Source organism: Convolutriloba macropyga, chromosome 14 (assembly GCF_964194025.1).
Source record: "Convolutriloba macropyga chromosome 14, txConMacr16.3, whole genome shotgun sequence".
Taxonomy (NCBI): Eukaryota; Metazoa; Xenacoelomorpha; order Acoela; family Convolutidae; genus Convolutriloba; species Convolutriloba macropyga.
Window position 1 is genome coordinate 40,368,814 of NC_134481.1, and position 16,639 is coordinate 40,385,452.

The 16,639-nt window shown below is 29.1% G+C and overlaps 1 protein-coding gene across 1 annotated transcript in view; it reads right to left on the reverse strand.

Annotated features, from left to right (window-relative positions):
- LOC142352932 (uncharacterized) overlaps window positions 1–16,639 on the reverse strand; it is a 58,881-nt gene that overhangs the window by 28,557 nt on the left and 13,685 nt on the right. The window contains exon 7 of the mRNA XM_075405089.1: window positions 16,067–16,358. Within this exon, the coding sequence (XP_075261204.1) occupies window positions 16,067–16,358 (292 nt within the window). The remainder of the gene's footprint in view (window positions 1–16,066; window positions 16,359–16,639) is intronic.

Genomic DNA, 16,639 nt, shown 5'->3' on the forward strand with positions numbered 1-16,639 from the left:
TAAATATACGTAGTTATAAATACAACTGCTTACAACTAACTATAACTGCTTGGCTACATCCCGCCCCACACCATGCAACTCGAGAAAGTAAATATGTAGATAAACTAATTGAACCAAGACAACAACATGAAGATGATTTTGCTTATATAATAAGAATACAGAAATTGTATAATAATAATATTCGGGTATACACACCTTGTGGTAATGGTAAAATAGAATTGTTTAAACAAGTGGATGATTTTAATAAAGATAGAAAAGATGTAAGAATACTAGTTTGGAGTAATGGTCAAATAGAACACTGTGCCCTAATAAAAAATATAGAAACCCTGTTAGAACGACCAAATAGAATGAATCACAAATTCTATTATTGCGATAGGTGTACCTATTGGTTTAACTCACAAATTAAATATGATAAACACGAATGCAGCACCTCATTCAAACCAGAGATTGTTTGTCCTAAGAAAACACATATTACTTTTAAAAATGAACACAAACGTCAGAATATAAAAATTATTATAACTGCCGATATAGAATGTTGCATTGTTGAAGTTACAACTAATGATTGTAAATATGTAATAGCTGAACATATTCCAATAGCTGTGGGTTACACCTGGCAAGGTAACTTCAAACACTACTTCGGTCTAGGCTGCATCAAAAGATTTGCTAGAGATCTATCAGAAATAGAAACTGAGAATAATTTCAAACATAATGAAAAGATGATATTCACAGAAGAAGATAAATTATATCATGAAACTAATAACACTTGTCATATCTGCAGTAAAACATGTATTAATAAAGTAAGAGAACATTGCCATGAAACTGGTAAATATAGAAGACCAGCATGTAAAATATGTAATCTAAGATACAAACAACAAAACTTCATTCCAGTAATATTCCATAATGGCTCTGGCTATGACTTCAACCTACTATACAGTGAACTCTTTAAACAGAATAATGATAAAAGAAAAATAGATAACATACCACTAGCTGCTGGTAAATCTAAGATGTTTAGCATTGGTTGTCTCAAATTCTTAGACAGTTATAACTTCTTAGCTATGCCTCTAGATCAAATGGCAAAGATATACGGATGTAAAACTAAAACATTATATCCATATGAATACTTTGGTTTAGAGTCATTGAGAACCAAGACCAAGTCGTATAGTAGCAAAGCTACCTACCAAGAAGCTATAGGTAATCTAAAAATAGAAGACTTCGAATCCTCACTACATAATAAATTACCAACACAAGAAGAAGTAGATAACTTTAATAATGAAAACAGTCATAAAACTGGTAAAGATCTAACTATAGAGTATTTACAGAATGATGTCGAAATATTAGACTATTGCATGAATGAATATGTTAAACTAAGTATGAAAGAATTCAAGCTCAATCCACTACATTACGTTAGTCTCCCGGGTTATAGTTTTGACTGTTGGTTAATGTCAAGCGGTGTAACATTAGATACATTACAAGATAAACAAATGCTAGATGATTTTGTTGGAGCAAAGAGAGGTGGTATATGCGGCATAATAGGTAATAGATATATAGATAACAGTGATGGTAGGACCATCTGGTACATAGACGCAAACAACCTATATGGTTATGCAATGATGCAAAAGTTACCTTATAAGGATTTGAGTTTATTACTACTACTACTCTAGATCCGCGGACGGACTTCGTCCGTGGCAAACCAAGCGCTTTCCTCGATAGAATATTGAAAACTCCAGATGATAGTGATCATGGTTACTATATAGTTTGTGATATTGATTATACTAATGAATGTAAAGAGAGAACAGAACAGTTAGCACTAATGCCTAATAAAAAGAAAGATAAATGATAATGAATTGGGATACCGACAAAGAGAGAAAAGTAAAGCAAGATCCGAGAAATTAATCTTAGACCAAAACAACAAAACAGAATATATGGTTCATTATAGGATGTTGAAGTTCTATGTTAAGATGGGAGTAAAAGTAACAAAAATACATAGAGTAATTAAATTTAAACAAGATTATATATGTAGAGATTAAATTCAAAACAGTACAAATAAAAGAGCAACAGCTAAAACTGAAGCAGAAAAGGATGTAAGGAAATTAATGAATAACTCATTATATGGAAGAATGTGCATGAATCCTCTACACTTCTTTCAAAGCAAATTCTTGCATGATGAAGAAAAGATAATGAAAAGTGTAAGTAAACCAACATTTAAGTGAATAACTAGATATAGAGATTATAGCAAAATAGAATATACAAAAAAACAAATAGAATATGATTCTCCAGTATATGTAGGTGTTACTATCTTAGAATTAAGTAAATTACACATGTATGATAAATTATATAATATTCTACAACCATCCCTCAAAGATTTACAACTCCATTATATGGATACTGATAGTTTTGTATTGAGTTTTACTGAAGGTAAAGTTAGTGATGAGCATATGGACTTAAGTAATCTATACATACCTATAAAAACTAATAATAAAGTTCCAGGTAAATTTAAACATGAATTAGGTAGTAAAGTTATAGAAGAGTTTATAGCCCTGTCACCAAAGACATATAGTTTTGAAAATTATCCTAAGAATACTAAAGAGAAAGGAATAAAGAATTGTAACAATGCTAAACACGAAAAGTATTATAATGCACTAATATATAACACTGAGAGAAGTGTAGATGAATGTAGAATACAAAAAGTTGGTGATAACATGACAACAACAAAAACAAGTAAGATTAGTCTAAACACATTTGATGATAAAAGATTTTATGTAAATAATATTAAAATCTATCCTCATGATGAGAATCTATATCTATTCAAAAGAGATTTAATAAAAATGATCCACCAAGCGTCAGGGAACGAACAAAGTTCGCGGTTTACCAAACTACGCAGATCATTAGATGGAGACAAAGACCTACTGGTTAATAATATTCTAGAACTAACCATTAATGATGATAGAAAGTTAATTGAAGTTGCTATTATATTATATAACGAGCTTTGTTAATTTTTATAACAAATAATTATAGACCTAATTCAATCATTACATCCATATGGTTGGTAGTTAGTATATTATAAATCATTATCTGAGCCATATATTTTTCCATAATGTCTCCCATGATTGTATTCTTATATAGTGTAGCTCCAGCTATTATATTTTTATTATATTCTACAAACTTTATTATCTTCTTAATCCCATCTACATATTTAGAATAAGTTGAAATTATTAAATCATCATGATTTGGTTCCTTAATATGATCAATATACTCATCTATAGTATTACAACGTCTTTTACAAGCTAAACATCTTTTTAGATTAAGAGAGAAGTTGTTTTTATTATCCATTTTTTACTCTTATTATAATTTTTCAATACATATAAAATGACTAAACTAGATAAACTTATAGAATTAAACGATCTAGAAAAACAAAACAGAAGAAATAGATTAGAAGATAAATTAAAACAACAAGAATATTATATTGAAATAGAAGAGTTATTCGATCTTTTAACTAAAACTATCAGTTAAACTGCTTCGCAGATAAACGCAAACAATGAACAGAATCTAGCATTAAGTGAACAAACATTAAGAGCAAAACATTGGCAAAATCAAGAGTTAGATAAACAAACTAAGATGATTGGTGAAACTGCTTCGCAGATCGAGCAAGCTGGTTCCCAGTTTAATGAAGCTTTAATGAAGTCCAATGGCAAAGCTGTAGAGGAAGCTCGAGATAAACCCGGAATGTTAGTAGATAAAGACACGGCTCAAATTATTAATTTAATGTCAGTTCAATCTAATCCCCAATTAAAGTTAAAGTTCGGAAATTTAGATATTGGTGAATTTGAAATGATCGGTGTTAATTTAATTTACCAAGAAAATGCATTTATAGTTAAGGATAATTTATATGAATTGTCAGCTGAGTTTATAAACTTTCCTACTAACCCCGATATAAAATATGGTGAAATCCAGGAAGATGAAAACAAAATTAAAAGGTTTTTATTTGATATTGGATATGATATAGGAAGGGGTGATAAGAGAAGTGCTAGATATAGAGCAATAAAACGTATAATAGGGGCAAAAGATGATGTATATGGTAGGGGATTAAATGGCAACCCAAATAATTTAATCTACAAAGCAGGTTCCCTGATAGAAAGACTAGAATTATTAATACTAGAAACAAAAGCTGGTCATGATGTATTATATGATGAAATGCTAGATATATCTAAGCAACTATTATCTATGAATATTATTAATCAAGAGCAACTAGATAATTTTGTTTTTAATTATGGTAAATAGGTGAAACCATGACTACGTCCATGAGCGAAGCTATCAGGGAACCTGCTCGGCTAGCCACGAGCAGAGCTCGTTCGCAGATGACTATGTCCATAAATAAAACGATAGAAAAGTAACAACAACTAGCTGAAGAAGTATTCAGTCCTCGAATAACAAAGTTTAGAAGACAAAGAATGATACCATTATATAAAGATGAAACATGGTCAGCTGATTTAATTGATAAGTCATCTCTAAGTAAATACAATAATAATTGTAAGTTTATATTAACAGTTAAAGATATATTCACAAAATATGCATGGGCTATTCCATTAAAGAATAAATTGGGTTTATCTATAACTAATGGTTTTAAGACAATCCTATCAGAAGGAAGAAAACCAGAAAAGTTATGGGTAGATAGAGGTAGTGAGTTTTACAATAAAACATTTAAATCTTTACTTAAAGAATATGGAACCGGCAAAGCCGCTTCAGGGATCAGCGAAACTGCTTCGCAGATAGAGCTATTTTCTACTTATAGTGATTTAAAGGCTGTATTCATAGAGAGATTTAATAGAACATTATTACACATAATAAATAAACCTATGTTCATCAATGGTGATGGTAATTGGGTAAATATATTAAATGATGCTGTTGTAACATATAACAATAACATTCACTCAACAATTAATATGACACCAGTTGATGCTTCTAATAATCCTGATAAAGTTAAATACTATATCAGTGAAACAGCTTCGCAGATTAATTCTACCAAAGCAACACCAAAATTTAAAGTTGGTGATTATGTTAGAAATGTAGATAAACGTAATATCTTCTCTAAAGGTTACACTTCTAATTGGAATAGAGAATTGTTTAAAATTAATGAAGTTCTAAAAACACATCCACCAACATATAAAATAGAATATATTAATGGTGAGATAATAGAAGGTAAATATTATGAACAGGAACTATTAAAATCCGAGTTTGATTTTGAATCTAATAATAAAGTTTTAGAATCATTAAATATATTTCTTAAAATAAATAATGACAAGAAACAGATTCAATCAAGCTAAACATAAATCAACATCAACATCAACAAACAACTTAACACTAAGTAAGACTCGTGGGTTGTTCCTAGAAGATAATGATGATATTGATATGAAGGATACCTATAAAATTACAAATGTACATCCTCCGATAGATGAAAAAGATGTTGTTAATAAAGAGTATTGTGACAATAACTTATTATCCTCTTCTAATAAAATAGACATTTTAAGTAGAAACATAACTGAACTAAGAAAAGGTAAATTTGAAGAAGTTACAATTGACCGACTAAATGCAAACATTATTGCTTTGCCATCATCTACAAGCAATGGAGATACTGTATGGATTGATGGTGATACAGTTGAACTAGTTTCTCTTAACTCATCTAATATAACAACATTAGCCAATAAGGTGACTGAAATTGAAATTAATATTGTTCATTTTGCCAATAAAATTTCAGCTGATAACATTTCTAAATATAATGAACTAAAAGTAGAGTTTGATAACAATAAGTTTAATCAATCAATTACTAATATTCAATTGGTTGACGCATGTGTTGATAGATGGAGAGGTTTAAGAGAAAACCATATATTAATGATGAAGATAGTTATAAATTATATAATAGCTATGTTATTAGAAAGTGGGCTAGTAGACAACAGAGAACAAGAAAGACTAGAGAAGTATTATAATTTTAAACAAGAAGATATAATGAAAGATATTAGGGTTTTTTTACTGCTGAAAATGAGTCAACCAACAGCACCGAGTGAGAGATTATTATATCCCAACTTGTCATCCGTCAATGAACAATACATAAATGAAAAGATTCAAGCTAATAATAAATTTAACAACAATATTAACATTATAAAAGATATTAGAAATTATTATGAAACTGAAATTAATAACTATAATAAAAAGTTAAGTAGATATAAGAATTATATTAACATAGCTGAGATAACAGAAATAGTATTATCATCAATAGCAACAACTGCAACAACAACATCAGTTTCATTAACAGGTATAGGATTAGCTTATTCTATACCAACAGCTTTTGCTACAGCAACTGTTTGTGGTTCGTTATCAAAAACAATTAATACTAAAATTAGAAATAAAATTATAAAGTAATAACAAATGTATATTTTAAGTGAACAGTTTAGTGATAAGTTTAATAAACTATATACTAAATCAATGAATGATAATAAAATAGATAATGATGAGTATAATGAATTTGTTAAGTTATATGAGGATTATAAGAAGAACAAGAAAAACAAGCTGAGTATTTTTTTCGATTAAAGATATTAGTGCTTAGTAAAAACAATGTTTTTAGTAATAATAATATTAGTATGAATATTTATCCGCGAAGCGGTTACACCGATCAGGGAACCTGCTTCGCAGATCGATAAATATATAATCATAATCTTAGTTATAATCATAATCATAATATAATCATAATCATAATCATAATCATAATCATAAACATAACATAATCATAATTATAATCAAATAATTATCTTTTCTTTGTACCTAAGTATAACCATCTACCTTTTTGTACTACCTTTATACCTTCACCAGTAGTTGCAAATTTAATTAAATCAGGTGTAGCCGCTAGAGCTGCTTTAGGGTTTCTAGATGCAGCTGCATTTCCTATTTTACTTGCTATTTCTAACGCTCTTACTGGATTATTAGCTACTTTCTTTCCAAAGTTAACTGTAGCCCTACCAACACTTTTAAAGAAATCTTTAAGTCCTTCTGCTTCTATTGTTGCATCAGATACTGTCATTGATTTATTCCTTCTAAATAAAACACAATTACCTTTTAACATCTTAGTTCCTTTTGAAGTAATAGCTCCTCTTATATTAACAGTACCACTATAATGTCTACCTCCAACACAATATGAATTAGTTTTGAAATTATTTAAAAGACTCATTTCTATATATAAAAAATAATGGAAGTTAAAAAGTATAATCCCTTTGTTGCTATTAAGTCTAAGCCTAAGGTTAGGCCCAAGGCTAAGATTAAGTTTGAAGCTGGAGGCTTAGCTCTAGAGAATAAAAGAAATTAGATATTATTTATGCTAAAGGTTTTGTTAATACTAATAAGAAATAGTTAGGTATTAACAAGAGTAATAATTAGAGCTGACTAGCTATAAATATAAGTATAAGTATATGGTTATGTATAAGTATAAGTATATAATTATAACAATAACTATATTATACTATAATTAAAATTATCGCTAGAGTTATATCTAAAATTATAATTATAATTAAGACTTAATTATAATTATGATATAATATCAACCATCTTATTTCCATCACTATTCACACTAATAACCTTTCTAGTTAATACTAACGCATGATATATAACATCGGCAACTGCAGCACTAAATTTAAAATTAAGTTGTATTGGTTGTGGACCTATATGATCCCTTTGATATCTAGTATCGAATACATATATTCTATAATTACTTTTGAATGTTCTATGATTTATATACGGTTTTATATTATGTGGTAACCCATTATAATCATTATTAAAGCTAACAATCTCTTTAAAAGCCTCATTATAATTATTGGTTTCATAATTAATGTTCATTTTATCCTCGGGATAAAACTCACTACCAATCTTACAATAACATTCAGTAACATTCATTACATCAAATGTACTTGCATCATGAGTTTGTTCATTAACATTATTATTTTCAAAACCAACTATTATATATTGCGGTTTTTCCATACCACTTTCCATACCTAGATCAAACAGGAAATTAGTAGCATTGGGTACAATCTTATAAAATGTCTTTTTTTCACAATAGCCGAAGTCTACATTATTCTTTTTACTCAAAACCCTTTTGCACAATAATTCTATTATCATTACTAGGATCAATACTAGGCACACACCATGATATATCTCTAATTTCTATATTACCATCATTGACAACTGCACCAGGATTAGCATTAACTCTATATAGAGCTCTATCATTATTATTTCTTTTTAATATTAGTTTAAATCCTAAACCATATATAATCTTTTCTAAATCATTTATGAAACCAAATAGATCACTCATCTTAACCATCATATACATATGACCTCGTTCTACAGCAATATGGTCACCTTTAAGTTGACTATCTCTATTGCCCTGATTTCTAACAAAACCACTCTCATAATCATCATCAGTACTAGTTAATAACTTATACATCAATAGATTAGGATGACAATGATCTATATATTCAATAGTCCTACCACCACTAGTTTCAAGCTTAATTGAACTAAACAATGCCATCATACCATAATTAACTAATCTGATATTAGCATCATTAGCAAATACACCACCAGCATCATTTGATACAACAAACTGTATCTCTAGATATGAATCACGCAAATTTAAGTGATTCTCTTCTCTTTTGAGTATGATATTAATGTTAGTATTAACCGTATTCATTGTTGCCAGGTTATTTGGTTTATATTTTATAATCTTACTTTTATGTATATCATCATTATAACCATAAGTTGTATCCAAATTAAAATCCATTTTTATTAGATAAAAAATGACAGACAACTTGATTTTATATGAACTACAAAATATACACGAAGCTTAAACTAAAACTAAAGAAGAGTATACACTTAATTTTAGAATGATAAAACCAGCAGAAAAGTTTAACTTTAGTGAACCTATACTCAATACAACAATATTAAGTTTTATTAGATTATCTGTTTATAATTCGGTGTTCAATATGAATAGAAGGAATAATCAGTTCTTGTATTCTAATTCCATTTTTTTAAAGCAATTACACCAGGTGCATATGAATTAATGAAATAGCAGAATTAATAAAAGAAGAAACTGATGGTAATGTTATAAAAGAACCCGATAAGAATACGATGAAATGTTTAATGGAAATAAAACAAGGTACAATTAGTTTCGATGTAGAAAACTCAATAGCATCATTACTAGGATTTAGAAAAGCAGTTTATAAACAAGGTAAATATACATCTCAAAAGATTGTTGATATTATGGGTTTTAAAACTATTAAAATTCTTTGTAATGTGATATCTGGAGCTAAAGATAATGGTAAAGATACAGACATATTATATACTTTTAATCTAACTGAACCACCAGGTTACTTGATAAATATTATACCAACTAATATCTTGTATCAAAATGTAACTAAAGATAGAATAGAACATATAGAATTTCATATTAAAGATGAGCATGAAAGACCTATAGACTTTAATGGTGATGTATTAAGTTTTACTTTACATCTAGTTTAGTCTTTATCTTTATCTTTATCTTTATCTTAATCTTAATCTTTCACTTAACTTAAACTAAACTACAAAACTCTCCGATCCCAATTAATTCTTAGTTTACCATTAATTTTTTTATTTTTAGTTATATCAATGACAATATAATTATAAGGCTCTTTCCATACCTTATTACATATATTAGCAAAATCATTATAACTAAGTTCAACATTATTAAAGAAATCTTGATATATAGATATGTGGACTTTACCTCTCTTTTCAAATAAAATAAATAGATTACAGTTCTCTCTAACACTCTGCCTATCCAGAGAGAACAGGTTTTGATTAAGATATATCATATTGCAATTATTATGTCTACATCTACAAAAGTATTCATTAATAACTGGTTCTTTGGCTCTAACATCATCAAATATCATTAGTTTCTTTAAGTCTTTGGGTAGTTTATCAGGAGATGGTAAATATTTTATATCTTTGATAAATTCAACATCTGCTTTTGGGTTTATTCTTTCTATACCATGGTACTGATCACCAGTAGGTCCAATGATGTATAGCTTATCAAAGTATATACTAGCTAGAATTAGTTTTTTCAATAAGATTGTCTTACCACATTCACTAGGACCAGATATTATACATCTAAAGTTATCTGGGAATGCGGCTTCAGTAATTATATCATCATCATTTAACCATGAATATAGATCATCATTTATGTTTACAGATATCGGTGAATTTGCAAAACAACTCTGTTGAACAGCTTGGTTTACCACAGACAGAGTCTTTTCACGGATATTATTAGTAGGACTGTGGGACTTCGTCCATGTTTCACTATTACTAATGCTATTACTATTGCTATTCCTATTTGATTTACTCTTTTGATATTTTTCATCAAATAGATATATAAAATTATCTCTATCATTATCATTATCATTATCATTATCATTATCATTATCATTATCATTATCATTATCATTATCATTATCATTATCATTATCATTATCATTATCATTATCATTATCAATGACATTATCCTTATCATTAACATTATCATTATTAGCAAAGCTACTTCGTAGATCATTATCATTATGACTAACATTAACATTATCATTATCATTAACATTAACATTATCATTAATATTATCATTAACATTATTAGCAAAGCTACTTCGTAGATCATTATCATTATCATTAACATTAACATTATCGTTAACATCACCTCTACTACAATTCAAACAAAAACACTCATTATACATTCCTGAATATTTACATTGATTAACTAGAATATTCAAAGCACTTTTAATTCTAAATCCTCTATCAATAAGATAGATCATATATAAACAATAAGCTCCACAATAAGATTCATCACATTGTTGTATTCTCTCATTAGAGCCTAGATCAACATATTCTTCTAAAAATAAAGGTGGAGTTTCTACACCAAAACTATCAAAGTAATATGTTGAACCATCGGTGGAACCGCTTCGCGTATCTTCTCTTCTTATAACTAAAACCCAATGTGTACCTTCAGTTGGATGTAGATTTACAATAATATTAAAGTTAGGTTCAATAATATTATCTGGAGTTTTATCTCTCATTACAATCTCAATTGGTGTTAGACTTATATCTTTAACTATATCTTTTAATCTGATATCACTCATAGCATTATTATCAATATTAAATTTATTATTGAATTCCTCAAAAGTTAGGATGAGCATTTTTATATAATAAATTTATTAATTCTAATTCTAATTATCAGGGAACCTGCTTCGCAGATAAGTCTAAGTCTAAATCTAAATCAAATCTATATTTATTATATAAATATGAAAACGGGTAGTGCAGTTTTTATTTTTATTATTATTATTGGAATTTGTTATATAATATATGATTCAAGATCAAGTAAATATACAAAACTAGAAGAAAGCTTTGGTGGATTTATGAATAGGAGTCTAGTTAGATTTGAATCTGAAAAGTCACCATTACATACTATTGTTTATGGTGGAACTGGTACAGGGAAAACATATTTTATTAGACAATACTTAAAGTTATACTTAGACCATGATCAAGATAAAGTTCAAGATCAAGATCAAGTTCAAGATCAAGTTCAAGATTAAGACCAAAGGTCCATAGTTATAGTTTGTAAAGATGACAGAGACTGGATAGATTCTGAGTCTAATAAGTTTTATACCGGGTTTAATAAATGTGATATAAATATGATCACACAAAATAATATGCATAAATTTCAAAATTGTGTAATAGTACTTGATGATATGGGTGATAGGTTAAATAAGGATATAGGTTATTATTTTACTGAAGCTAGACATTATAATATTCAAATGATTGTAATGTGTCATAAACCAGCTCAAATATTTAATACAGCAAGAATGAGTTGTGATACTATTTATTTAACAACTTATAATGGACCTGACCTATTTAAAAACTTTAATGAGATATGTAAATGTGAACATGACTTCAATAAAATAATTAGTGAATTAAATAGTAACTATTATAATTGTACAAATGGAATGTCATATGAACTTCGTTATGGTATAATTAAATATAATAAAAAGGAAAATACTTTTATTATTATTAGTAGTAATAGAACAATGATATATGATTCAAGAGTTGGTTTCCTTGATTTAAGAGCTCTTAGTTTAAAAGATGATTTAGAAAGAAAAGATATAGATAAACTTATAGCATATATGAAACCACTAATGATTAATGCAACAGATAGAAATGTTATCAATCATGATAACTATATATTCTATTTTAATAAACTTCTTAAATTAAATAATATTAAAATTCAGAATGATGTTCTAACTAAAGAAATGATTATGGGAAGGGGTATGAAAATTTTATCAACTATTGGTGGAATTATAAGCTCAGGATTAATTATAATTAGTTATATTTATCCTGATACAATACGAAGAAATGCTGGAGCTGTAGCAACGGGAGCAAGCACAATAATGAGTAGAGTAAATACATTAGTTAATGTTGGATATGGAGAAGAGTTGGAATGAAGAGATGGGAATGAAGAGATGGGAATTTTGAATAGAAAGGGAGGAAAATTTTTAAACCAACTGTATATAAATAATGAAGAATTTAGAGAAGAGCTTATAAATTTTGTTAAAGATAAAAAAGAATTAGACCTTGATTTGATCTTAGATAAGAGATGTAAAACTAATACACTCAATACTTTAGGAAATAAATATTTAACAGAGTGTATCACATCTAAAGATAATACTAAAGATTTAATTGAAATCATAGCTAAATATTATCCTACAGCATAGCTAATATTATCTGCGAATTTGCAAAACCACTCCGTTGAGCAGTTTGGTAAACCACGAGCAAATCTCATATACTGATAATTTTACCTATTATAAATGCTTTTAAAATGTTTAGAGTGTAATTATAAATATGGAAACATTGCCTGTTTAAAATATCATTATGAATCATGTCATAAAGATAAAACTAATAAATGTATGTGTGGTAATATAATATTAAATGGTATTTGTGCTAATGATTTTTCTCCATGGGGTTGTTCTTTAAAAAATGAATCTAGTTCTAGCTCTAGCTCTAACCCCAGTTCTGATTCCAACTCTAGTTCTAACTCTAGTTCTAACTCTAGTTCTAACTCTAGTTCTAACTCTAGTTCTAACTCTAGTTCTAATTCTAATTCTAATTCTAGTTCTAGTTCTAGTTCTGGTTCTGGGTCTATCTACGACTATAACTCTAACTCAGATCCTAACCCCAACCCTAACCCTAACCTTATCCCAAACCCTAACCTTAACCCTAGCTCAGAAGTATTAACTAGATGTTGTAATAAGTGTAATTATATAAAACCACTAAATAATTTTGATGAGGGTAAGTGTACATGTAGAAGTTGTACTTCAGCTAAAGTTATTTGTCCATATTGTACTTCTATTCTGAGATATGATGGAATACGGGCCCATGTAAAGAAACAACATCCAGATATAGAATTAACTAGAGGATTTAGTAGAAATCTGCAAAGCAAGTTCCCTGATATAACTAATCGGTGTAACCGCTTCGTGGATAAAACAATTAATCCTAGTTGGCAAAGTCCTAGAGCTGAAAGTCCTTTAGTTATTAACCAAACTGAGGATCTGCAAAGTTCATTCACTGATAGTTGTTCATGTAAATATTACAATTTTGTATCATTTCTTATTAATAATGGAATAAATATAGAAAAAATAAAAGAAAATATAAATTTATTGAAAAGTATAGATAATTTGAAATAAAAAGTATAAAAAAATAAAAAAATATCAAAAAAGAGGGATTCACTCTTTAAGAGCGAAAAAGAGCGATCTTTTCTACTGGGGATAACTCCGAATAAGAGTGAATCACTCTTTAAGAGTGAAATGTAAATTTTGCTTTGATTTTTTGTTTTATTTTTGATTTTAATTTTAGTTTTTATCAAATTTAGAGCTATTATATAGTAGTGGATAAAACAAGGGATTCAACAAACAGTAAAATTTGGCCCGATTCGACATGCGCGATTAGCGTTAGGAGAAAGGGACAAATTTTACTGGTGGTTGAATCCCTTGTTTTATCCACTACTATTGTCCGCTTTGTATCAAATTATTTCTGAAAACTTCAGCTCATAACATTTCCATTTCCCAAAGTTGCAGCAATTTGAAGGCATTGATCGTCCGTTATTTCAATATTTAAAGTTCTGATTCCAACTCTAGTTCTAACTCTAGTTCTAACTCTAGTTCTAACTCTAGTTCTAACTCTAGTTCTAACTCTAGTTCTAACTCTAGTTCTAATTCTAATTCTAATTCTAGTTCTAGTTCTAGTTCTGGTTCTGGGTCTATCTACGACTATAACTCTAACTCAGATCCTAACCCCAACCCTAACCCTAACCTTATCCCAAACCCTAACCTTAACCCTAGCTCAGAAGTATTAACTAGATGTTGTAATAAGTGTAATTATATAAAACCACTAAATAATTTTGATGAGGGTAAGTGTACATGTAGAAGTTGTACTTCAGCTAAAGTTATTTGTCCATATTGTACTTCTATTGTGAGATATGATGGAATACGGGCCCATGTAAAGAAACAACATCCAGATATAGAATTAACTAGAGGATTTAGTAGAAATCTGCAAAGCAAGTTCCCTGATATAACTAATCGGTGTAACCGCTTCGTGGATAAAACAATTAATCCTAGTTGGCAAAGTCCTAGAGCTGAAAGTCCTTTAGTTATTAACCAAACTGAGGATCTGCAAAGTTCATTCACTGATAGTTGTTCATGTAAATATTATAATTTTGTATCATTTCTTATTAATAATGGAATAAATATAGAAAAAATAAAAGAAAATATAAATTTATTGAAAAGTATAGATAATTTGAAATAAAAAGTATAAAAAAATAAAAAAATATCAAAAGAGGGATTCACTCTTTAAGAGCGAAAAAGAGCGATCTTTTCTACTGGGGATAACTCCGAATAAGAGTGAATCACTCTTTAAGAGTGAAATGTAAATTTTGCTTTGATTTTTTGTTTTATTTTTGATTTTAATTTTAGTTTTTATCAAATTTAGAGCTATTATATAGTAGTGGATAAAACAAGGGATTCAACAAACAGTAAAATTTGGCCCGATTCGACATGCGCGATTAGCGTTAGGAGAAAGGGACAAATTTTACTGGTGGTTGAATCCCTTGTTTTATCCACTACTATTGTCCGCTTTGTATCAAATTATTTCTGAAAACTTCAGCTCATAACATTTCCATTTCCCAAAGTTGCAGCAATTTGAAGGCATTGATCGTCCGTTATTTCAATATTTAAAGTTGGTAACTATCAGTTTTCAAGCATAGAAATAAATTTGCCTTTGAGACATGAAATCTTTGAGATTGTACCCTCCGAAACCCAATTTTTTTTATTATTCTATATAATCTACCCCGAATAGGGTTAAATTGGAGTGCTTGTTATCCAGACAATTTCTTATTTTTGAAACAATTGTTTATATTTTTGTTTTTACAATTACTTTTTTTTCATCTCATTATTGTGTCAACGGTTTTGATATTAGCTTTTTTTTAGAAAAACTCGGTCACATTCTATGTGGGCATTTTCTGGCACAGCACTCACAGAATTAGACTGAAAATTGGACAGATATAATTCAGACAACTGGGTTTTTTTCTCTGATTTTTTTCTCTAGCCAGTAAAAGGCGATGAACAGATTATCGCCACAGTAAATATACAGAATCAAAAGATCATTTTTGAGTGCTGAGTTGCTCTGGGACTATTCTACGGAACTTGTTTCAGTTTAATTTAGAGTCATTCGAACTCTATTAAAGGATAAAACTAGATAATTGTGACAAAAAGTAGTGATTATTATTACGAATTGGCTACGACTCCAATTGTTGAAAATCATGGCCGCAAGAAAACTATTTTTAGTCGCAAAAACAAAAACAGCAAACTAAAAGACATCGTCGAAAAAACTCTTTGTGATTAAAGTTAAAATGTTCCGGCGCTTCGTCGATAAAATTGTTGAGTCACCTTCGTTAACAACAACTTACATCCAATAAGTTTCCAAATTTTCCAGCGTCGCAACGAGAGGGTTGCTGTCGTCGTAGGGCCAGGCGATTGTGAACTCGCCAGACCCTTTAGGTATGATCGTGACATCAGGGTCAGCAGGGTTAACTTTAAAACTGTTTTGAGAATGCTCTGTCTCAGTTCCGGCTTCTGTCGAGGTAACCTTGATCCAAGATCTGTAATCACCGCCAGGTATCGCGTCCAGAATTGTGTACTCATAGAGAGCTTTGTTTGTGTCTGGATGGGTATACTCTTCCACAAGGTTAGTTAATGTTTCTATAAAGCAAAACTTTAACTGGTTTATCCGGGCCAACTCGTATTCCACCGTTATTAGGCGAGAACAAGGGTGTAAAGCCAATTCCACTTTTAATTAGCAAGGAAAAGAGTGTAAAAGTGAAATTTTAAGAAAATTTCACTTTTTTGTACACTCTTTAGTACACTATTTTCGTACACTTTTTGAAAGTGCATTTTTAATGCACTTTCTAAAATAGACTATGATTACGCTCTTCTCCCTTGGTAAACTTCTATGGGTAGATTGAGTTTACAGACGTCCAGAA